Here is a 25,885-nt window from a genome sequence, read left to right on the forward strand (position 1 = left end):
GACTGCTTCAAAGACAATTTTGTTTGTCTCCCCAGGCGCCAAGCTTGGGAGAGCGTACGTGCACAAAGGCAATCCTTTAGGGTGGGCATTCATCCATCTCTTTGCTACCTCCCTTTCCTCTCTCCCCCATTTTTTTTCCTTCCCTCCCTTTTTTCCTTCTCCCATTTGCCTTTTTATTCTCCCTGCTCTTTAGCTTGCTATCCCCAGTGTCATCCACACTCCTACCTACAGTATTATGTATTATTTATTTCCGTTTTCAATGTTGTGTTATTTTTAATTATTTCTGTACATTCATAGTATGATTGATATAGTGGCAGCCTACCCTTTCACTTGCAGAGGATCGCAGCGAAGCAGGTTGCCAGCGGAGGAGAGCAGGAACCCAGCGCTATTGCAGGGCAGACACCGGAAGGAGGGGCGTTTGACATTACAGCGCTGGGGCGTGCTCCTCCCCGTACCTCCGAAGCCCTCGCGCATGCGCGCACACAATCACGTGGCCACCACCTGCATTATCCTGTTCGCCCCGCGCGCATCTTCGGCTGCCTGTCCGCGCACATCTTCTTGGCCCTCCCATGCAGTGTCTGCCGGCCCACGCACACCAGGTTTCGCTGCACGCGCCCCCATAGATAATCTTGCGCCCCCCCCCCCCGTTTACGCACTGCTTCATTCAATCACAACACAGACACAGCACACATAATCACAACACACACAGAACACATACTCATATCACAACCAACACAGACACACACACACAACACACACAGACAGACACAACACACACTCAATCACGTAGCAAGCGTGCCCTCAATAGAACAGCCCTTACAACGGTTTCACTATCCAACGCTACTTCCAGAACGGATTCCATTGGATAACCGAGGACAGCCTGTAATTATATACAGTACTATGCTGTTAAATTGTTCCCCTTTCCCTGGCTGGAGATGAGATCAGCTCCAATCTAATGTGACTACAATCTTGTCCAGTACTCAAAAGCACCTTCACAGCATATTGAATTAAGAAGGCTTGTAGAATACAATCAGATCTTCTTGATGAAAATGAAAAGGCCACTTTCGGTCCAGAACACCCACATGTCACTCATGTTCTGGCCTTGGAGACTGATATCCGGGTTTCCTTCAACATGATTTCTGCTTTAATAACAGAAAGAGTAACATTCTTACAAGAACACAAAGAACACGCGCACCTCAGCTAGGGAGATTGCTGCCCCAGCCCCAGCCCCAGCTAGGGAGATTGCTGCCCCAGCCCCAGCTAGGGAGACTGCTGCCCCAGCCCCAGCTAGGTAGATTGCTGCCCCAGCCCCAGCTAGGGAGATTGCTGCCCCAGCTAGGGAGACTGCTGCCCCAGCTAGGGAGACTGCTGCCCCAGCCTCAGCTAGGGAGACTGCTGCCCCAGCCCCCTCAGTGCTGCACAGTGTTATTACTGTGACTAGGGCTGGCGTGCTGGCTATCAGTGACGTCACTACGCCTGCCCTCACCACCCGGCCAATGGGAAGCCGGGAAGAAGTGGCGCGCGAGTCAGTTTGAATAGCTTGCAGGCGCTGGTTTGGTGGCATAGAACGGGGTGTCTGCGGCGGCATCATGCAGGGCGCGAGGGCAGGAAGGAGCGGGCAGGCTGCAGATCCGCGGCCGTGCAACGAGGTAACCACCGGCAGGGCACTGAGCAGGGTTACCCCACGCGCTGCCAGGGTGGCAAGCAACACACGGGCAGAGAATTGGGTAAAGAGCGCCTTGTGCACGAAGAGCCGTGCTCAGAAGTCCGTGATTAGGGTGAAAGAGCCCGGACTCTGGGCCGGGTAGGCAGTAATATGCAAAGGGGAAGAGTGTCTGCTTCCTGGAGTGACAGCTCTCTGCAGGGCCCTGTGGTTGGATTACCCACTGGCCCTATCTCACCAGCCTTACACATCCGTTCATACAATTCCTCTCTCATTCCCAGCATAGGACACTGCAGGTTTTTGTGGTGACATCTGGGATGGGGCAGGAGTGCATCACCATGTTAGCAATGGTTTGGCTAAATGTTACTGCATGTGTACTGCCTGCGTGTTACCCCCCCCCCCCCCCCCCCCAAGTATTATTTTTTTTATCATAGGAATTCAGATTTTACTGCTTTTACACCTAGTTGGTTTTTTTTGTTAACAATAAAACGCGTTACACGATTGTTGTGTCCAGCAGTCCTGATTAAAGCATTTACTGTAGTAAAAAAAAAAAACACTGCACAGAACAGCAAAGCGTTAATATTAAGCTATTATTGGCTTTCTTGTTTTTTTGTTTTACGCAATTGCATCCACATTTTAATGTATTGAAAATATGCAGAAAAATTCATTAAAACATTTTTTTTACATAGTGAAACCATGCAACACTGCATGTGTAATTTTTGTAACTATGCCCAAGACATACAGTACTTGAAAAGGAGAGGTAACTCAATGTATTACTTCCTGGTAAAACATTTTTATAAATAACTCATTTAACCCCTAACCTGCTTGCAGAAACACTGAAGTTTATTGCTGGCCCTGTGACTGAAGGAATCCGAGTACTTTGACAGCAAAGCTTTGATTTGCTATTGATGGTGATGTTTAACCCTTTGAAGAAAAAAAATGTTCCCAGCACTCATAAATGATGAGTAAGTGTCAAATGGATATGCCAAAAAAAACTTTACCCATATTACAAAATCATAACAAAAAACACGAATGAATGAACAGTTTAGACACTGTATGTATATATACATGCAAGAACACACGGATAGAGAGAGAACAGAGCACAGTGTGTGAACACAAGTCCAAAACACCGTGCGCAAAAGGGAAATACTACACACAAGAACAGATAACCAAGGGGGGGGGGGGAATGCAAAGGAAAAGAACACAATGAAAATCTGTTACCACCGAAAGGTCCATGGCACTTCCCTTAAGACCCTTAGGCTGCGTACATTGTGCAGGAGACGGCGTGAGTGACGTCGCTTGCGCCGAAAACAAACACTAGGGCGCCATTATAAGTGTGTATAGTGTGAGCGCGTGCACAAGCGCGACAGGTGCTTCGCGCGACAACCTTGATTGAATTTGCTGTGCGATGCTGGTTCTCGTGAGCAGTTCGCCCACTGAATGCGAACCAGCTCTGTGACATCACAGCCACGCTTCCCCGTCGCTTCTGCCTGCAGGAGAGAAATCTCTCCTGCTGCAGGCGAGCGTGACGTTGCACACGCATTCACTATGGACGAGGCCTTAGTTAGGCCCTCCCTTGTTGGCAAAGAACAGATATAAAATGTGTACTGTAGTCCCAACGATGGGAAAGCAGTTGCACAATGCCTGGCCTATGTAATAGCCCAAGAAACAGGTATGTCCTCTAGCAGTGATAAACAAAATAAGAAAAGCTTCCCTGTTGAATGCACTCATACAGTGAGTGCGTTCAACAGGGAAACTTTTCTTGTTCTGTTTATCATTATTATATTGTCCCTATTGCACCTCCAGTGTTAACATATCAATCAATATATTAAGGCTGCGCTTATAATGCCCGCGGCGGTGACGTGATGTCGCTCCGAAACAAATACATTGACGACCTCGCAAGTGCTTATAGTAAGCGCAACGCAGCGACATTGCAACCAAACATTTTGTAGCCGGGTCTATTTGATTTTTTAGAGACAGTCGCCACATGTGACTGTCTATAAACCAATCAGGGACGTCGCTTCAAATCAAATTATAACTTTCGCTGGTGACGTCTTCTGTCGTCGTCGCCAGCACTATAAGCGCGGCCTTATACTGTAAGTACGAGGTCGCACTATATTTGGGCAAATATGGTACTTAGGCTGATGCGGGAGTATCATCCCTTCCCCCTTTCCCACAGAGCTCCAAAACTTGTGCAAAAAAAAAAAAAAAAAAAAGCTAAGTACAAGCAAAAGTTCAAAACGCTGGAGAGCTCCAAGTATAAGCGTCCTCAATACTAAATATTCCCCAGTAGGGCTAATGGTATGTGATGCAGGAACCGAAGAACCGTATAGCTGCAAATTCAGATTTCCTCCCTGCCCCCTTTTTTGGTCATCTGTTCTTTTGTGTAGTATTTCCCTTGTGTGCACTGTACTTTGTTTTGGAATCATTTGTGTTCATATTTTGTTCACACACTACTCTGTTTTATCAGTGTGTCTGTGTGTGTGTGTATATATACAGCTGCTTATTTTTGTATATATATATATCCAGTGTTCGACAAACCTATACATTTGCTCGCCCCGGGCGAGTGGATTTAACCCCCGGGCGAGTAAATATTGGCCCAAGCAGCACACGTTTGGTACTAGGTGGCGAGTAGATTTTTTTGTGTGGCGAGTAGATTTTTTTGGTGATTTGTCAACCACTGTATATATCTATATCTATATCTATATCTCAACAAAAATAAGCAGCTGGCACTCTATATAATGAAAAACAATGGTGGTGCTAGTCCCATAAAAATAAACAAAACATATTACCATCCTTGCGTCCAGCAAATAAGAGACAGCACTCACTTCCAGGGGAAAGAAAATTTGTATTCAGGCATGTGTGAACAGACAACCGATCCTGACGTTTCGGCTCCGGAACAGAACCTTTCTCCAGGGGGGTGCAACATACAACAAACAGACAGGGTATATATACAAGAGAAACATACAAAAATCACCTGTGTATCATTACCTAAGTGTTGTAAGCCCGCGAAAATCAGAAGCAGCTTGATGTGAGTGCCGATCCGCCATCTTGGAGGGGGAATCGCACTGCGCATGTGCAGTACAAAAGCAGACAACTGGAGATGCCATTTTGGATGTGGCATGTCTATCGCGCCTGTGCAGCTCTGATATACACAATCAGCATACCTAAACGGCACAGGAGTCAGAGGGAGATGTGACTGTTCCCTCTGTCCAAAGCTGATTGGCTAGTGTCTCCTATATATATATATTTATTCTTTCCGCCTTTATTATTTCTTTCTTACTATTGTGCTCTTCTTTTTATTTATTATAGTGCACTACAATATATGCAGCCACCACGGAGGGACTAATGGCTCTGCGCATGTGCTGACTATCAGCTTTGGACAGAGGGAACAGTCACATCTCCCTCTGACTCCTGTGCCGTTTAGGTATGCTGATGGTGTATATCAGAGCTGCACAGGCGCGATAGACATGCCACATCCAAAATGGCATCTCCAGTTGTCTGCTTTTGTACTGCACATGCGCAGTGCGATTTCCCCCTCCAAGATGGCGGATCGGCACTCACATCAAGCTGCTTCTGATTTTCGCGGGCTTACAACACTTAGGTAATGATACACAGTTGATTTTTGTATGTTTCCCTTGTATATATACCCTGTCTGTTTGTTGTATGTTGCACCCCCCTGGAGAAAGGTTCCGTTCCGGAGCCGAAACGTCGGGATCGGTTGTCTGTTCACACATGCCTGAATACAAATTTTCTTTCCCCTGGAAGTGAGTGCTGTCTCTTATTTGCCGGACGCAAGGATGGTAATGTGTGTGTCGACAAATCGCCAAAAAATCTACCGAACAAAAAAAAAAAAAATCTACTCGCCACCTAGTACCACACGTGTGCTGCTTGGGCCAATAGGAGCTCGCCACGATGTTAAATCCACTCGCCCGGGGCGTGCAAATGTATAGGTTTGTCGAACAATATATATATATATATATATATATATATATATATATGTAGAGGTATCAGTACCGTGTTAGCCGAGCTTCAATAATCAAAAAAATAAATAGATGATACCGTTCTGTGGCTAACGAAATGCTTTTATTTGTGCGAGCTTTCGAGATACACTGATCTCTTCTTCCGGCGATGTTACAATGAATGAAGCAAAAGGTAAACTTAAAAACAGTGTCTCTTGGAATGTTATCTGTGCTGTTCCTTCCCCTGGTGTGGATGTGTTTTATGGCTAGAGGTGTCAAAAGGTTACTGTGAAAGCAAGTTAAGAAAGAGTGTGTATGTGTATCAGTGTGAATAAAAATGAATGGAGAGACCACAGTATATACAGTGCTTTACACAAGGTGTGTGTGGAGTGGGACTGGATATAAATGGTGGTATATACAGGTCTTCCCTGAAGCACCCTTATTATCATACAGACAAGCCCATAATCTCAAGAATATTATGGTGAGGAGTAAAGTATTCAGCAGTACAACTGAATGCGGGACAAAACCATGCCAGGACCCAAGATGCAAAACCTGCGCAATGCTCTACACAGCGGACACAATACAAATACCACACAGGAATCGGGAATACAAAATCAGAGGAAGGTTCACCTGTTCTTCCAGCAATGTCGTGTACCTCATCATGTGCATGAAATGCCCAGGGGGCTGCTACTACATAGGTGAGACAGGGCAGGGGCTAAACAAGAGAATGAACCTGCATCGCCACAGCATCACACGCGGTACAAGAGACAGTCCTGTTGGCGAACATTTCTCTGCCTCTGGCCATCAGATGAACGATCTGAGGGTTGCCATACTCAAAGGTAATCTTAAAACCCCGAAAGAGAGACGGTTGCATGAATACAAATTTATGCAACTGTTCGGGACACTTAGCAGTGGCCTAAACAGAGATCGAAATTTTATGAGTCATTACTGACAGTAGTGAACGCTCGTCCCATAAGCGCTAAAGGCCATGTCTGTACATACTGTGCTATATGTTTGCACACACAGCTGTCTCTCACACATACTAATACTCCTTGTTTTTCCATCCCTATACACCAATAGGGACCACTAAGTATCCACACACACTTTTAGTTGTGCTACTAACTCTCACATTTCCACACCCACCCACACCATTTATATCCAGTCCCACTCCACACACACCTTGTGTAAAGCACTGTATATACTGTGGTCTCTCCATTCATTTTTATTCACACTGATACACATACACACTCTTTCTTAACTTGCTTTCACAGTAACCTTTTGACACCTCTAGCCATAAAACACATCCACACCAGGGGAAGGAACAGCACAGATAACATTCCAAGAGACACTGTTTTTAAGTTTACCTTTTGCTTCATTCATTGTAACATCGCCGGAAGAAGAGATCAGTGTATCTCGAAAGCTCGCACAAATAAAAGCATTTCGTTAGCCACAGAACGGTATCATCTATTTATTTTTTTGATATATATATATATATATATATATATATATATATATATATATATATACACATACACATACACATACACATACACATACACATACACATACACATACACATACACATACACATACACATACACACACTACATTGTTCATTCATTAGTGTTTTTTGTTTTGATTTTTTGTTTTTTGTTATGATTTTGTAATTAAGTAAAGTTTTTTTGGCATATCCATTTGACACTCGTCATTTATCTTTCAGTGCTGGGAACTTGAGTGGGTTTTCATGTGGATATTTTCAAGGGTTTTAGGGTCCCTCGCTTGTTCCACTTGCACCACCATTGCGCTTTTGCATAGATGTGTTTATTTTTAGAGTTCTGCCTATACTCTATACTTTAATGTTTAACCCTTTGGTTGCGATCTTTCAGTGACCACGGGAATAGAGGAAATATGGTAGGGCACGATGCACACTCGACCTGCATTGCGACCTTTTTAAGTGCTAGATAAGACCAGGAGGGCTTTAGCGTTTTCCAGGTAAATCCAAGCGTAGAGTATGTTGCTCTTGTGTTAATCGTACACAGTTAGACAGTAGAAGAAATACATTTTCAGGATCACATGGTTTGTAAGGAACAGGCATGTCCTATTGTGTCTGCTCTGAAGCTGGAGATCAAACGGTGTGTAAGATTTACAGTAAAGCAGATGGGCAGAGTAATCCCCCAACATCTTTCTATATTTCATCATTTTGTTTACTTCTGCAGAAGCGCTATTTGGGGCACCTTATTTGCCTGACAATGTCTTGGTTAAATCTCATCTGGAATTCTAAGGACATCTTTTTATTTATAGATTATGTATGCCATGATCTTATTGCTTTTTCCAGTTGTTTCTTTGCCATTAATACCGCGGCATTGCTCTGGAACACATTGCTTCACGAGAGGCCCACGCCAAGTATGGGGCGTAGGATAACCCTCTATTATATGCTGGAACATTACCGCTGTAGTGTTGGTAATGAGCTTCCCATATGATTTGGGTTTTATTGTAGAACAGTGGCCTTTAATCTAACCCAAGCAGACCAGATTTTAGGAACCATTAATGAAACATTGGGCAATAATGCAGTTACTTTTGGACATTTAAAGTAACCCATATCAGTTGGCATTATTTTAAGGATTTTTTTTGTTTTTTATTATCGAAACTGAAACTCACAGAGGAAGGCCAGCGCTAAAACGAGGCACGGACCGGGGCACCCAAATATTGAGGGGGAGTGAAACGCAATCGCCAGGAGCAGTAGTGGTAATGTGGGTGAACACCGTTAAAAACCCAGTGTCTGCTGCCTACGTCCTGGGTAAAGTCACTTTACGTCCCCTTGTGCCTCAACTTCTGTTATTATAATGTTACATTATAAGGTTAATAGTGCAGGGATTTTTGCCTGAAAACAATCCAAGCACAGGAATGCATAAGCAACAATATTATATTATCATATCACCATGTCCCTATATTATTACCTCAACCTCACAAAGAGTTTCCCGTGGTTTTAAGCTTAAAGCTACAGCGCCAGTGAGCGTGCACAAGCAACGGAGTGCCTAGTGGCGCTCATGGCCTTCAGCTGAGCGATCTGGGGCGGCGGGGGCGCAGCCATGATCTCATGTGTTTGCTTCGCCCTCATTGGCTGAACCGCCACCGTGACGTGGCCATCGCTTGGCCGCACCATAAGTCAAATTTCTTGACTTCTCAGAATGTAGTCACCACTCGCGCTTGATCATATGCGCGCATGCACTGACTGGGCGGCTTGCTCGGGGTGTGCCTGTGATGTCACGTGCGCAGTTCGCTCTCATTGGCTGAACCACGCACGTGACCGGCCTATCGCGCTACAGACAATTTTTGTCTCGGCACGAATCGCGCCTACAGACGCGCACACACCGTATGGACACTCCAATGGATTTACATTGATCAACATGGAGAGGCCTAAGGCTGCGCTTATAGTGCTGGCGACGTCGCGGCAAAACAAATACATTGCCGCCGTCGTGTGTGCTTATAGTAAGCGCGACGGATTGGTCGCGATCGCTGGAAGTCATCTCTATTTGATTTTCCAGCGACCGTCACCTGACGGTCGCGTCGCCGGCACTATAAACGTAGCATAAGGCTTGCTACTGCCGGGTCACTTATGACTTTTCCTATGTCTCACTATCGCTTTAGTGGGTCGGTGTGTGTGTTGCACACTTTTTTTACATTTGCGTTTAGGTGTGTATTGTGTGTTGATCTTAATGTCGGTCCGTTAATACAGTACAGCAGTGTTTTCTTTATAAAGCTTTCTATGGTTGCCTGCATTTCCCCCTTGGTTTGGACTCCAGGGCCTTGACACAGCGCGTTGTATATTGCATACTTTGGTTAGTCACAAAAACCTGGTCTCTCTGGTGTCCCTAAGGGTAGACGTGAGAAAGTATGGCTTCGACGTTATTAGAGATGGACGAGCGTGTTCAGTCTGCGAATTCTCACGCACATTACTATTTCTTTGCAAATCCGTGGAAGTTTGTGCAAAGAGTTTGATATAAAAAGTTTGTGCAAAAACATGCAGTTTCACCTTGCGCCACTAGAGTTCGCACCGACAAACTTCATACATTTTGCTGAGACTCTTTATCACTAGAGCAGCGGTGCGCAAAGTGGGGGGCGCGACCCCCAGGGGGGGCGGGAGATTGTGCTGGGGGGGCGCGGGCAGTTGCAGAGGCCCCGCGCTCTTCCCCCAGGCATTTAAATTAAATGCCGGGGGATCGCGTGAGGCCCCTGCAACTGTTTACTTACCGGGATTCAGCCGTCTGTGTTGCGTCGCCATGGCAACGCGGCGTCAATAGACGCCGCGGCACCATGTGACTTGACGCTGCGTGGGCGTGTGACGTCATCTGACGCGAATGAAGGTAGGCAGGGGGCGCGAGAGCCGGGGGCAGAGTGACAGGGGGGCGCAGCACAAAAAGTTTGCGCTCCCCTGCACTAGAGGACCAAGTGCTATACATACCTCCCAAAACACACCATTTTATACAACGTGGAAAGAGACGTGCACATAAAGGAACACCCCTGAGATTCCTGGGAAACATGCTAATTTATTTATGCAAATTATTTAAATTCATATATTCTCCAGGTATCTCGGGTATATTGTATTGTATGTCTTTATTTATATAGCGCCATTAATGTACATAGCGCTTCACAGTAGTAATACATGTGGTAATCAAATAAATAACAGATAATATAAATAACAGGTCATGGGAATAAGTGCATCAGACATAAAACTAACATTAAGGAAAAGGAGTCCCTGCTCCGAGGAGCTTACAGTCTAATTGTTAGGTAGGGGGAACGTACAGAGACAGTAGGAGGGAGTTCTGGTAAGTGCGTCTGCAAGGGGCCAAGCTTTATGTATCATGTGTCCAGTATAATCCACAGTGCTATTCATATGCTTCTTTAAGCAAATGTGTCTTAAGGTGGATAGAGAGGGTGCTAATCGGGTATTGAGGGGAAGGGCATTCCAGAGGTGCGGGGCAGTAAGTGAGAAAGGTTTAAGGTGGGAGAGGGCTTTAGATACAAAGGGGGTAGAAAGAAGACATCCTTGAGAGGAATGCAAGAGTAGGGATGGTGCATATCGAGAAATTAGGGTTGAGATGTAAGGAGGGGCAGAAGAGTGTAAAGCTTTAAAAGTGAGGAGACTTGAGTGTGTGATACGGGATTTGATCGGAAGCCAGGAGAGTGATTTCAGCAGGGGAGACGCCGAGACAGATTTAGGAAAGAGTAGAGTGATTCTGGCAGCGTTTAGGATAGATTGTAGGGGAGACAGGTGAGAGGCAGGAAGGCCGGACAGCAGGAGGTTACAGTAATCAAGACGGGAGAGAATGAGGGACTGAGTCAGAGTTTTAGCAGTCGAGCAACAGAGGAACGGGCGTATCTTAGTGATATTGCGGAGGAAAAAGCGAAAGGTTTTAGAAACGTTTTGAATGTGAGAGGAGAATGTGAGAGAGGAGTCGAGTGTGACCCCTAAGCAGCGTGCTTGGGCTACTGGGTGAATGATCGTACTTCCAACAGTAATGTAGAAGGAGGGAATAGGGCCAGGTTTGGAAGGAAGTATGAGGAGCTCTGTTTTTGCATATATATATATGTATATGTATGTATATATATTATGTCGTTGACAATAGTTACAAACGTGACAACTGGTCATGTTTCACTCCCCACAAAAAGCGAAATTATGTTGGAGCTTTCTATTTCGGCTCCAGAGGCAATGCTGACCCTGAGACCATTTTGGTGGACAAAACATCTGGTCACTCATGAATGTGATTGCATTGTGCAGTAGTTTAAGTGGGGCAACGTAAAGTCATCAATGCACTCACAAGTATCGGCGGGTTCATCAGAAAAGTGGGTAGTTCTCCTCGAAGGCATTGCAGCTGTATATACTGGATGCTTCTAGTAGTGGTCTGACTGCAGAGTGCGCTGGAAATGTCACCCGAGCCTATTCCCACACTCCTTCCCGTTATCTTCACTGTCGCGCGTGTCCGGAGCCGGTTCATACTGTTTTTTAGTGAAGTGCAGAGACAACCTTGTGTAATATTTTGGTTCAGTGATTCATAAACCGCCCCATTATAAGGAGAGAACTCACCAGTGTAACATCATTTAAAGCTTGAAGAAAACAGTGTTATCAGTGTAATTGTGCTCAAAACCAAATATAAGTGCAATTCTTAAATAAGAAAATGCTTAGAGAATTATTCAATACTGTATAACAATATAAAATATAAACTGAAAATTCTGTGATAGATCCAAAAAGTGACAATTTTCACTTTTTGATTATTTAAAGCTTACCTGAACCCAGCAAGAATACCTAAGCTTATAGGAACTACTGCCAGGTTTACATAAAATGGCTATTATTTGTAGGGGGGGGGGGGGGGGGTTTGTGTGTGTCAAAACAAGCACACAAAAAAACAACAAATATCTCAAGAATTAAATGGTCCATTGAAGGTCGGAGGACCATGGATCAGCTCTAGGGGAACCCAATTCCAAGTAAGTTATAAACCAAATAAGAACCAAAAATGTATAGCATCGTGAGCTGCTGATTTTTAACCTGTCTTGAGTATCAAACAGTAATGTTGAAATTAAGTTCCTGCACTAGTCTTCCATCCTATTATGCTTGGTTCTGGTTAAACATCAGGTAACCGACCTCCTAGATAGTTAGTTAGTGAACTTGGCTTGTTTGTTGCCCCTTCTTCTGTACTACAACAATGACATTAGTGAGACATTTTAAGAAGTTAAAGCCCTACCCTGAGTGCCTTTGTCGGTGAATTCGGAAGACTTGATTTTTCGTGTTTAATTTTACCCTACCCAGGTCTTCACTGACCTGTCCTCCGGGAAATTGCCTCTGGACCCAAGCGGCGTTTTGAACAGTGAACTGGACAGAAATGAGAAGGTCTTCCAAGCTAAAATGACAATGATTTTAATGAAGGTAGGAGCCGTATCGCTCTACCATGAATGTATGGAATGATGTTTCTTACATGATATTTTCATTTAACCGTTTAAAGCCTATGCCTGTGCTATATATTATTTATGATGTGATCTGCATCAGGGGGGTTCGCAGACATTTCTCAGGTCTGTCAGAGGAAAGGAGTACATGGGTTTGAAAGCCTGTACAAGAGTACAGAGAACACACCTGGTACACCTGTGCATGTGTTTTCACAGGCTACTTTAAGTTGGTATTCCATATAAAGTGACAATCTCCTGTGCTCGCAATAAAAATAAATGTTTATTTCATTTCTAAATTCTGTAAGGGCATTCTGGATAAATGATTTTTATTTTTCTTCCCCTCTGAGGGAAATAAAAATGGTTGCTGCCACCCACAAACATTTCAAAGCAGCTATTTGCATGGGGATGTCTTAACAGTGCAATAATAAACCGGTGAAAACTGTGTAAACCAGTTTTTTTGAAAAAAAATTAAATAGAACAAGAAAAATCTGCACAATACAACCTAACTGTTTTGGGTTCTGATTTTTATTTTATTTTTATATATATTATTTTGGTGGGGGATGCTGCTTCAACCATAATTTTAGTGGAGCACCTGAAAAAGCAGATCGTGTGCTGCAGTACAGCCAGCAGTGAATGTTATATCTGTATCCAACACACACCACCACGACATTCCATCTTTCTTATATACTATATTAGTGAAAGCACTGTATGCCTGTCTGGATGTCCGGTGTCCCTAGGGGAAATCTCATTGGTCCCTTGGGCCGCCCGCCCCCGCACACCTCTCATTGGCCTGAGACGGAGTGACGGGCCACACACACACACACACACACACTAGGTGGGGGGGGGGTGTTACATACATTAGCTTGGGGGGCGCACGATTATGTAGGGGGGGCGTGAGCAGCTTGCAGGGAAACCTGGGGGCGGTCCGTGCTGCTGCTTCTATGTCTGTGTCTTGCAGAGGGGGCGGGGCCAGAAGCTCCATGCTGCTGCTTCTGTGTCTGTGTCTTGCAGAGGGGGCGGGGCCAGAAGCTCCATGCTGCTGCTTCTGTGTCTGTGTCTTGCAGAGGGGGCGGGGCCAGAAGCTCCATGCTGCTGCTTCTGTGTCTGTGTCTTGCAGAGGGGGCGGGGCCAGAAGCTCCATGCTGCTGCTTCTGTCTGTGTCTTGCAGAGGGGGCGGGGCCAGAAGATCCGTGCTGCTGCTTCTATGTCTGTGTCTTGCAGAGGGGGCGGGGCCAGAAGATCCGTGCTGCTGCTTCTATGTCTGTGCTTGCAGAGGGGGCGGGGCTTCTCTCTGCACACAGACAAGCCCTCCTTCTCTTCCTGTCTGCTTCTCTTTTTCAGCAGCATGGGGGGTTGGGGGATCGGAGCATGTCGCCCCCCCAGGTGACATTGTGGACTGATTAAGTGTGTGTGGTGGTGGTGGTGATGGTGGGGGGGGAGTGATTGAGTGTGTGTGGGGAGATTGAGTGTGTGTGTGTGGGGGGTGGGGGGGATTGAGAGAGTGTGTGTGTGTGTGTGTGTGTGGGGGGGGGGGGGGGGATTGTGTGTGTGGGGGGGGGATTGTGTGATTGTGTGTGGGGGGGATTGTGTGTGTGTGTGGGGGGGGATTGTGTGTGTGTGTGTGGGGGGGTATTATGTGTGTGTGTGTGTGGGGGGGGGGATTGTGTGTGTGTGTGTGTGGGGGGGGGATTGAGTCCCCCCCTCCCTGCCCTTTGCCCCCCCCTCCCTGCCTTTTGCTCCCTGCCCCCTGCCCTTCCACGCCCGGTCAACGCCGGGTATATCAGCTAGTATCAGATAAGTGTGAGGTGTAGCTGAATAATGTGAAAGTATTTGTTGTTATGGTTCTGTCTGCTACAAAGTAAATAGTGACTGCCGCAACGCCTTTTCATGTCTGTTTTTTTTTTTTTACATAGTACGACAAGCCTTTTGAAGATGATCTACTAATAGATATTGCAAGTTTAACTTATGATACCCCAAATGGTAAGGAAGTATTTGCAACCGATAAAAGTCCATGGGAAATCTCATGTGAGTGGGTAAATTGTTCTTTTAATCGGTTAATTGTTGGAGCCAAGAAATGTAGTCTGGTCCAATAGCACGGACATGTAAAGTGTTTATATTTCCAAATGAACTTACTACTTTAAAAAAAACAAACCCCAGGAAATGTCAAGTGATGTGTATGATTGTATGCATAATAATTGTACGGTTTCATTTTCTGGCTTGTTATATCTTGTAACATTATTTTAATGTGTGTCTCACATTCAAATGAATGTTGCAAGTGTTAAAGATCCCATCGGGACCAGAGATTGATCTATTTAATTAAACACTTGGAACATTCATTTGCGAGTGGCGTTTGTTGCAGATTCTGCAGTACCCAGGCAATTAAACCAGTGCTGCTGTTTTGGTGTCCCGATTACACTGTAGTAGCCAAGCGTGTCAGCTTTTTTTATGGTGGCACTCCTCTCTATAATTGCAATATGGCATCGCTGAAATTGGAGAAAGGTGGGAATAGATCTAACTGCTTCATATTTTTTTACATTAACCATCATGTCAAAGAATTAATTGCTTACAGGCATACCCCAGTTTAAGGACACTCACTTTAAGTACACTCGCGAGTAAAGACATATTTACAATAGCACCATACCTCTGTGTCCATACGCTTGCTTCGCGAGTGCGGACACTTATTCTGCCCTACAGACCGCCGTAGTAGTGATGCGCTGATTCCCCTCGCCCAATAGGCAAACGGCAGCTCGCGCATGCGCCTGTCTGCACGTCCTGAACAGCAATACCGGCTCCCTACCTGTACCGAAGCATCGATAAGTGGGGGGAAAAGGTAGTGCTTCACTTTAAGTACATTTTCGCATAACATACATGCTTTGGTCCCATTATATACGTTGATGCCTGTATATATATATTAAAAAAAAATTAGACATGTGTCCAGTGTTGCAAAGATCAATGGCTTCGTTTTGGACAGAACATGTAATTAATTTCCGGTTGCACGTGATTTGATCATCATTTCTTTGTAGCTATTAGTAAGTGTAGGAAGATGTTCGTGTCAGTTCATATTGGGACCTCCTTTCATTAATTGAAAGTTGAACACGATCCACTTCTCTCTCCTCAAGTCTGCAATACTTTCCATCTTTATTCAGCCATCCACTTATCTCTCCGTTATGCTCCTTGAGTTGTTCATTTCACACTCCTACCTATCTCAGTAGATGTCTTCTCAGATGTTTTGGCTCTTTTAATCTACTTCTGCCCACTGGTTCAGAGCAAGTCTCTGTAGCTGCCAGCATTTCTCTCATCTCGGGCTACAGCCTAATTCTGACCTGATATTGATACCAACAGCTGCTACTGCAAGCATTCCCTGGTTGGGTATCCAGACTACAGCAATATTTGTGCTACCATTGTAGTTCACCTAGCACTGTGATGACACTTTTTAACCCATTAAATATGACAAGAAAAAGCAAACCTATAACGTCTAGCAATCCAATAAATTATTATCTCAACGGATGACTCCCCTTCTCTGCTTTATTTAATGTGTTCATTTTTACTCAATCTTTTCTTTCTTTTTTTTTTTTTAAATCTAGGACCCAAAATATGGAATGGCTGCTATAAAAATATTAAAAAGAAACCGAAATATAAAAATCGTTCAAAGAAAAAGGTATTTATCAACTTTGTAGTCTTATTTTGCTTAAGATAGATAGAAAAGACAAGCCCAAACCCTCATAAAGCATTACTAAACAAATATTTTAGTGGGTAAAAGGTACTGAATACACATATGGTACAGTGGAAAAATAAAAACAATTGGGTATAAAAACCATCAGGAGTCGTCGGAATACCAGACCCTCATAGGCACACCGAAGTGACAGGGACCCCACAAGGAAGCCCAGACAGGCTATTGGTAACAATGCAGGTAGGTGTATTCACACAATCACTGCAGCATTGGAAATACCCGTTCTGATAGGGAAAGCACCCTCTCCCGGTCCAAAGCATACACTCCATCACTGCAGTATCGAGGACATCCATTCCGTTGGAAAATCGCATGCTCCCGGTCTAAGGCCAAGTCCATAGTGAATTTAGCCGTCCGGGGGCGTGTCGGGGAGGGGGGGGGGGCTGTGACGTCATTGGGCGAACCGCTCACGTGACCGGCTCTGCGCTCCAGCGAGCGCAGAAACTAAAATTTTCTTAAGACACGCATGCGGAAGCGTGCGCGAGCCCCTTCTAAAGCCGCTCTCATTGCGGCTGCAGGGGCTCGCTGCCGAGCAGCAGCGCGCCTCAGCGCCTAAGCACTGACCATGCCCGAGGCCTAAGGCGTCCACACCCCACGCTCCACTCAGATGAGCAGGTTAAGCTGGAATCACCTCCTTTCAGGGAGCAGCTGCGACACAGACACTCAAGGGTGACGTCACCGCTCAGGAGTGGTACAGAGATCAAATAATTACCGGTAGCATGTGTCACGGGAGACCAGGACTAACACGCATGGTACATCATTGGTGGTTTCTTCTCGCTCTTCCTCATCTGGATTATGCCCCGTGTTTTCCATGCTCCCATAAAATTTCATGCATAAATCCTCAACTCCCTTTAACATAAGTGCAAAGTCTTTTATGGAGATAATGTGTAATCCTTTCCCCTCCAACAGGACATACATGTACAGGTAATGGTGGAGCTAGGTGTCTCTCTATAAAAGAGCTCTGTCCACCAAAGCTTGTGATTTCTTCCATTATGGGTTAATGTTCATTTTTAGTAAATGCTGCAGCAATTACAAATTGAAGACTAACCCGGTTAGGGATTGACTAAAAAGAAAAATGAAACTGGAGCAATGAATTGCTGTGACAAGGACTGCCGTACCCTCCTGAGGGACTTACACATGCATACTCTCATATGCATACGTTGAAATGTGTCCATATATATAACCATACACAAACAACTTTAATCACAAGCGTTTCCTGATATTAAGTATTCATATATAGCATATCACGCACAGTGAAAGCCCAAATAAATACTTATTCTAGTAGTACATTTATTATTATTATTATTATTATTATTATTATTTTACCTATGTGGTCACAATTTTTTTTTTTTTTTTTTTTTTTTACACTGCTTTACAAAGCAGATCTAGAATTTCCAACAACATGCATTGAAGTTGTTGTTCTGTCTTGGGTTTCTTTTGTCCCCCCTAGATTGGAAGCAGGAGCTGTACCGCGTTATTTTCAGCTTTGGGAATCATCTCTTGCAGATATACTTGCCTCTGACCACCAGTGGTGGATTTCCCATTAGGCCTGTGCCTAGGGCGGCATATTTCTTTACCCCCCCCAATATAAAGAGGCCCCTCTCTCTTCCCCACTGGTTGCTGCAGGAGAGAATAGAGCCTCTAAAGGTCTTACCTTCTGCGTCATGCCGCCCTTCTTCTGCAGAGTCAAATGACGCAGCGACGTCCGGTACCATGGCAACGTGCTGCCGTGTCACATCGCGGTATCATGACAACATGACGTCACGTTACCGTCGTAACGCGAATCCATGGGACGTTGTAGCTTCATTTGATGCTGCAGAAGGAGGGGCGCGGCACCAGGTAAGTGACTATGGCCGGCAGTTTTTGTAAATCCACTACTGGTGACCCTCTGTACCATCCCCTGCTGGGGTAACAAAATTGCATCCTTTTGGCCCACATGCCATGGGAGGTTTTAGATCCAGTAAGTACCAACAGCAACTACAGAAGTTAGTATCTTGGGATGCATGGGGTCCGCAGAACCGAAACGAATGCGGTTCAGCTTCATACCGATTTACAAAATGTGACCTTAGTATGGAATGCTCCTTTCAGAATGAAATATCTTAACAAATGTATAGATCCTTTTTATCTTAAGTTTGATATCTACATTATATGCATGCGTTGTCTGGTTTTCAAAACGTAAACATTTTCATTAACGGGTAATGAGGATATTACATTTAGATTTTTTTTTTTTAATACGTGGGGTTTATTGATTGTTATTCACATGTTCCAATGATAAAGGGGGTGACCCCTTTGCCAGGTGTGATTTGCCTTTTGTGTTGGCAAAACAGAGTGTAGAGTAGATTATTGATTTTATCTATGAAGCATGTTTATACAGTAGCTGAATATAGATTCCCAGTTCACCAGCGTGGCCTCAAATTCTCTCGCCTCACAATTCCATCATTTTAACTTGAGTATGGTTTAACCAGCATTTATCAGCTGGCTGTTCATAGGAGTTATCAAAAAGTCGAACGAAGATGCACTGCTGATACCTGAAATTTGTTTTAATGGGTGACTTTATTTACCAGACATCCATATTCTGTAATTATTTCACTGTTTTTAGAATAAAGGTGTGATACTTTCGTTTTACTCCTTGTCAGGTGCATGCGATTGAAGATAATATTAATGTGTGCTGTGACAGCTACGTTACCTCCGGTAAGAAGAATAGAATATTACTCTGTCCCTAAAAAAAAAAAATACTAAATTAATTGGTTTGCAAGAATATATTTTCTTTCTGTTAAAGGTGAAGATGACAGTGGAAGCCATCCAGATATTACCAGCAATTCCGAACTGAAATCTTCTAATGTAAGTACTGTCACGGGAGACCAGTACTATTACACCGGGATCACTAGCACCAAACAGGACAAGGTTGTTGAATAAAATGAGGTTTATTCTGGCACGCCAGCAGACAAAACAAAGATGCACAAAGCAAGATACAATACCAACTGGGGACCAGGGGAGTAGACTAGCCTCGATAAGTGCAGGGGCCTGCTTCAAAAAGGCTTGCCCTGTCCGCTTCTCGTCCAGGATATCAGAGTGCTGATCACACAGCAGCCCCTCTAACATGTATCTCCAGCTGGTCACAGTCAAGATCCAAACTCCTTCACAGAATGTCTCTCAGATAGATTCTCTGACCGTTCTGTTCTGACTGTCAGATTAAATCTGTCAGTGGTGATATTGGATACCGAGGCTTGAGCCTCATTACTCCAAGTTCTCTTGTTGAGTGTATTGTCGCACACTTTAGGAAGCTTCTTGATCTGTGTTACTTGCCACAGTTGAGTTGGTTTCACAGGGTCAGCGCTATGATGGGTCGTGTGATCAGCAGTGCCTCTTATATAGCCCTCTGTTGCTATCCTTTACATGGGACGGGTTGCTGGCCAATCAGAGCAGACCTGATTGACCACTCTTTCCCACTCGCCAAATGTCTTTAACACCTCCACGTTCCCAGCCTTTGTCACAATATACATTTCTCTGAAGGAACCTCGGCTGATTAAATCAGAGTCTCCTCTATAGAAATGTACACATGCAAATCACATTACAAGTCTGTCATCTTAGAAATGAGCACATACAGTCACCTAATCCAATTTACACTTTACAGGGCTGACTCCCAAATCACATCACAGAACAATGTTGATTCACTAAACTGGGGGCTTGCATTTACAGGGAATAAAGTGCTTTGATTTACATACATAGTGCATTATACATTCCCTGTTCTCCCCCAGATATTAAAGTACATTTGGCCAAAATAAGCCTTACATAGGTGGCCAAGTTACATGGATCCATCACAAGTACAGGTAGTCCTCGCTGTCCAACGTTTCACATTACAACGAATGGCATATCCAATGCTTTACAATGCAACCCTATGGGCCGTTTTTCTACGCCGGAATGCGTTATCCAACGCTCACCGCCACTGATTAACATGGGACTCACTTTACAACGTTTTCATTATCCAACGCTACTTCCAGAACGGATTCTGTTGGATAACCAAGGACTGCCTGTTATTTATTTGCTCCTGATAATGAATGCAACACGAAGGCCTCGGCCAGGGTGGCGCTGAGCGGGCGCTCACGCTGGCCGCGATGAAACACATTGCGACAATGTGTGTGGCCAGTGTGAGCAAGTGCATGAGCGGCGCCTACCTGCTTGCCAAAGCAAGCAAAATTGAATTTGTTCCTCGCACATCACGTGAGCTGTTCGCCCAATGAGGGCGAACCAGCTCTGTGACGTCATGGCCGCGCCCCCAGTGTGCGCATCTAGCCAGCCACAAATCTCCCGGCCGAGCAGGGAGAGTGACGTCACCGCGCATGAGCGCCCGCTCCCTGCCTGGCCTCTGCCTAAGGCTTAATAAATTGTTTGCATGAGAATGTTTTGCTTTATTGTTCACCCATTAACTACATTATTTAGGGTGCTTTTGTGTGTACCTCTGATGGGGAGGGAGCGTCCTTCTAATCATTCAATCTGACTACATCTGTCTGTCTTCAATGACAAAAACACTCTAACATGGAGTGAAATGAGTGTGGATTAATTGCAGCAGTTCAATGAACCAATCCCTATTAGTATTTATATTGACAGGAAACAAAAACAAAAAGCACTTACCCTGTTACTCTTCCGTCACTATGTATTAATGTTCCTTCATAGTTTTAAATGATTCAATGACTGTCATACATTTTTTAATAAACCAACAACTAGAATTTTTCAGAGATAATTGAGTGTACAGAGATTTACAAACCCCTGCATCTTTTTCATGTGCAGATGAAGATGCACAACTCTCAGCGATTACCCGCACGATCTAGCGTGCCTAAAAGGGTTCAGTTGTTGCTGCTCCCTCATTGGATACAGTGAAATTCATTATTAACTTATTACATTGTTTTGTTGGTGGCTTTATTGCCTGATCTATTTTCTTAATACATATTCATGCTTTTTTTTATTTTTTTTAGATCTCGAATGGTGAAGTGAATTTAGGCATCTGCAATGAGACTTATGTTTTCTCTGGTAAGATTATTGGCATTAGATTTTTATTTTTTTTGGTACAGTATGTTAAAACATTGTCCATTTTGGTAAAACTCTCTTTTCTCAAATTAGAAGAAAGCTACAATGAATGCCAGCCTGAAAACACAAATAATTCTCAATTGGTGGAATTTAAGGTAAATATAATTTTACGTAGCGCTAGAAAACTACTGTGCGTTACAGATACATTTAGTTGGCGCAATCAGTCTCTCTCCAGAATGTTTGAGGTTACAATCTCATTTTGGTGCCCAGTGCACCACAGTGACATTAAGAGACTTAGGCCGAGTCCATAGAAGGACAGGCCGCGCTGAGCCGTGCGGACGCTCTGCGCTGAGCCCCTGCATCCTCAATGAGGATGCCTTGAGAGGGGGCTCACGCGAGAGTCCGCAGGCGTGCTGAGGCGCTGGATTTTTCAGCCGACAGCCAAGCTGTTTTTCAGAGCGCTGTAGGCTGAAAACAACCAATCAGCGCGGAGCAGCATCAATGTCACGGCGACGTCACTGCCCCGCCTCCCTCAGTCTCCCCCCGCCTCCGATCGCGCCCGCTGGCTCGCCTGCATGGGCATGAAATCGCGCAGATTTCAGCAGGCGAGCCTCAGTGTCAGCGCGGTCCAGCCCTGCTTCCGCTTCTATGGACCCAGCCTTAGGCGTGGATTTGAACCAGGGATGGTGGCTATTTTGTCCGATGTGGAATGTGTTGCTTACAAAAACAGGATCCATCTTCAGTTTGGAGGCAAACTGACCACCAGAATTTCCCAAGTTTGCGCAATGTAACCTTTTATTTAAAATTCGTTTTTGAGAGACGGGCTTTTTTTCTGTTTCAATTTTGTTGTTGCAATTAGTTAATACAAAGAAGTGAGATTTTAGCTCAGGGGACGGGTTTAAAGCTGCAGTTCAAGCAATATCCTACGTGTGTGTCTGTTTTAATAAATCAGTTCTGTACAATGAGAAAATACTTGTAGCCCTTTTTTTTTTTTTTTTACAATTTTTTAAGACATTTTTAATGTATTATAATGTAACAAGCATTTTTGTTTCTATAGCAACCATTTACAAAGTCACACACACTTCCTCTTCTGAAACGCTCTGGCATACCCCTTTTGCCCTCTCTAGCAGTGCACCAATTGTATCTAGTGCCTGCCTGGTCACATGATCTTTCCCACAGAACTTTGCATCTTGGGGAATCTTCTGCTGCCCTAATGGTGATGTAAAGAACCCCCAAACCAAATCTTCAGCGATTGATTACAGGAGAAACAATCGATCTGCAGCTTAGCTAATCACTTGACAGTGTGCAGATTGTATTGATGCACATATTGAATGAAAAAATAAATACATTAAAAAAAAAACGTCAGCCTGAACTGCAGATTTAAGTAAATCATTCCATTTATGTGACACCCCATACTTTTTGGATCAAGTTTAAGGTCTATTTTCCCGTGGGAGGTATCCACAAAATATCACTGCCCAGTATGGTCTGTCCAAAATGAAGTCGGAAGGTGGGTGCTGAATCCTCCCCTTCTTCCCTTTTTTTTAAAAATTATATAAATATGCTTCATGATCTATTCTATACTATATATAATGATATATATATATATCTTTTTTTTTTTTTTAACAGGATCATGCTCCTTTAGTGCGTTTTTCAGATCTGAAGCTTGGGAAAAAATATGTTGCAGATGTAGATATTATTGTTCACTTGAATGAAAGAGCAATTCCTAAAACATTGGCCGTAAGTATATATTTTTGAATCTTACATTTTAGAACCCCTGCTCTGTACACATTGCAAGTTCTCTCCAAACAACTCTTCCACACACACATTTTCCATGATATCTCACTTTTTAGTCTCCTATTCCTCCACCTGCATCCAAAACCTCTGCCGGGTCCAAACATTTTCTACCTACCCTGGAACATCAAATTTGCCTTACCCTTCACATAAGGTGTCTGAAAAACGCCTTCCTTCGAAGAATGGTTTTCAACATCCTCCTGTTAGGTTATTCTGCTTATTCCTGCCTCTACTACAACACACATTAGCTCAGGGGTGGGCAACTCCAATCCTCAAGGGCCACCAACAGGTCCGGTATTAAGGATATCCCTGCTTCAGCGCAGGTGGCAGTTTTTGACTGAGCCACCTGTGCTGACGCAGGAATATCATTAATACCAGACCTGTTGGTGGCCCTTGAGGACTGGAGTTGCCCACCCCTGTGCTAGATTCATAGTAGTCTTTACAACCACACCCATCTTTTGAAGTGAAACTTTAATGGCCCCTAGTAAATTCTCATAGAACAAAATCTCCTTCACGGAGGCGAAAATGTGTAACGGAAGTGACGTAATTTGCTGGTGCTGCACCGCGCAGGTCGCCGCATGCGCAGGTGGTCGCCGCATGCGCAGGTGACATCAGAACCGCTTGTGCAGGAGCAGTCAGAGTGCATGCGCAGAAGCGGCAAAAGTTGCATCCACATGCGTACAAACGCCTGATGGCATTCGCGCATGTGCTGAAGAACTTTTCCATTATCGTGCATGCGCAGAAACAACAAACAGAGGCCAGCACCGCATGCGGAGAAACGGCCAGAGCCGCTTGTGCATGCGTGTAATCGGCCGTCCACCCTCACGCATGCATAGCAGAGGTTTCCCAATTTCACGCATGTGCAGAAACAGCCTTAGCTGCTTGCACATGTGCTGGATGTTGGGAAACGTTGCTATGGTGTTCCCACTGTTTATGGCTCACCTGGCGCATTTTGTGAGTTAAATTCTCGCTTCATCAGAGGTGATTCAATAGCCCTCTAAATGAGCAGAACATGAGCTTATAAAGAAGTAACAATTGATATTACACACCCATCTGTTAAATTCATTGTATATATGCAACTGTCTAAATAAACAAACACTTCTGGTCTAAGGATAATTGGGGGGGGAAAAAACTGTGTGTGTGTGTGTGTGTGTGTGTGTGTGTGTGTGTGTGTGTGTGTGTGTGTGTGTGTGTGTGTGTGTGTGTGTGTGTGTGTGTGTGTGTGTGTGTGTGTGTGTGTGTGTGTGTGTGTGTGTGTGTGTGTGTGTGTGTGTGTGTGTGTGTGTGTGTGTGTGTGTGTTGAAAATTTATGAATGAAAAGAACCAGCAGCATGAGGATGAATAATAAATAAAATACAAATGTATCACATACTGTAACTAAGGACAACATGGGTAATCCTGAATGAAAGCAAAATATAGAAGTGAGTTTAAAAAAAAAAGTGTGTGCCGATCACGCGCGTTCGAAGTGAAACTTCTTTGTTTTGTCACTGATTTGTATTTTGATTTTTATGATTTTGATTGAATGAAAGACTTTTGAAAGTATCGGCATTTAGATACTTTAAAATCCAAATTATGTATACAGGTAAACACCGTTATAGCGCGGTCCTCGGGGGCCACCCGATCCGACCGCGCTACAAACGGGGTCGCGCTAATGAAATTAAATTAATTAATTAAACAAATGTTAAAATGGCCGCCGCGCCCGGGGTTCCGTGTCTACAGAGGGGGGAGAGCTGGGATCGCATCATCGCACTGTGCTGCACTGTGCTACTCCTCCCTCCTCCCCAGCAGTCAGAGAGCTGCAGGCAGTGCTTGGAGAGTGCGAGGCTCAGGGCTGCAGCCTTCTCTCCATGGCAATTTTACTCACATGTCCACGGACGCCGGGGGAGCCTGCTTTGTCTAGGAAGAGAGCTGTGTGTCTGTGTGTCTGTGTTCCTGATAGCTTCTCCTGCTCTACACCACAGACATTCTATCCTGTGTGTGGGGGGGGGGGGAGGGAGTGGGAGAGAGTGTGTGTGTGCTGTGCAGTGTCCTGTGAGTGTGTGTCCTGTGCAGTGTCCTGTGAGTGTGTGTACTGTGCAGTGTCCTGTGAGTGTGTGTACTGTGCAGTGTCCTGTGCAGTGTCCTGTGTGTGTGCAGTGTGCAGTGTCCTGTGAATGTGTGTGCAGTGTCCTGTGAATGTGTGTGCAGTGTCCTGTGAGTGTGTGCAATGTGCAGTGTCCTGCGAGTGTGTGCAGTGTCCTGCGAGTGTGTGCAGTGTCCTGCGAGTGTGTGCAGTGTCCTGCGAGTGTGTGCAGTGTCCTGCGAGTGTGTGCAGTGTCCTGCGAGTGTGTGCCGTGTCCTGCGAGTGTGTGCCGTGTCCTGCGAGTGTGTGCAGTGTCCTGCGAGTGTGTGCAGTGTCCTGCGAGTGTGTGCAGTGTCCTGCGAGTGTGTGCAGTGTCCTGTGAGTGTGTGCAGTGTCCTGTGAGTGTGTGCAGTGTCCTGTGCGTGCGTGCGTGCGTGCGTGCGTGCGTGCGTGCGTGCGTGCGTGCGTGCGTGCAGTGTGCAAAAAAAAGTTAAAAATAAATTATTATTTTTTTTTTTTTTAAACGGGAGCCACGTGAAAACTGCGTTATAACGGGGTTTACCTGTATATCTTACTTTAGTTATAAGTCAATTGTATCATCTTTTCCAACTGGTATTATGTAAATTTCTGCAGGAAAAAAAATTATACTCAAGTCTTTAATTCAATCAAAATCATAACAATCAAAATACAATGTCAGTGACAAAACACAAAGAAGT

At 44.7% G+C, this 25,885-nt stretch overlaps 1 protein-coding gene across 3 annotated transcripts in view; it reads left to right on the plus strand.

The window, feature by feature from the left end:
* Positions 1-1,535: 1,535 nt before the first annotated feature.
* Positions 1,536-25,885, plus strand: part of LOC142489407 (uncharacterized) — a 32,577-nt gene continuing 8,227 nt past the window's right edge. The window contains exons 1-9 of one of the 3 annotated variants that reach the window (XM_075590064.1): positions 1,536-1,649; positions 12,431-12,547; positions 14,478-14,544; positions 16,149-16,222; positions 18,928-18,982; positions 19,071-19,132; positions 21,265-21,319; positions 21,410-21,471; positions 22,943-23,053. In XM_075590064.1, the coding sequence (XP_075446179.1) occupies positions 1,590-1,649; positions 12,431-12,547; positions 14,478-14,544; positions 16,149-16,222; positions 18,928-18,982; positions 19,071-19,132; positions 21,265-21,319; positions 21,410-21,471; positions 22,943-23,053 (663 nt within the window). In that variant the 5' untranslated portion in view covers positions 1,536-1,589. Of the gene's footprint in view, positions 1,650-12,430; positions 12,548-13,853; positions 13,948-14,477; positions 14,545-16,148; positions 16,223-18,927; positions 18,983-19,070; positions 19,133-21,264; positions 21,320-21,409; positions 21,472-22,942; positions 23,054-25,885 lie in introns of those variants that run through there. The other 2 variants (XM_075590065.1, XM_075590066.1) reach the window with 2 other exon arrangements.

The sequence above is a fragment of the Ascaphus truei genome, chromosome 3, assembly GCF_040206685.1.
Source record: "Ascaphus truei isolate aAscTru1 chromosome 3, aAscTru1.hap1, whole genome shotgun sequence".
NCBI lineage: Eukaryota > Metazoa > Chordata > Amphibia > Anura > Ascaphidae > Ascaphus > Ascaphus truei.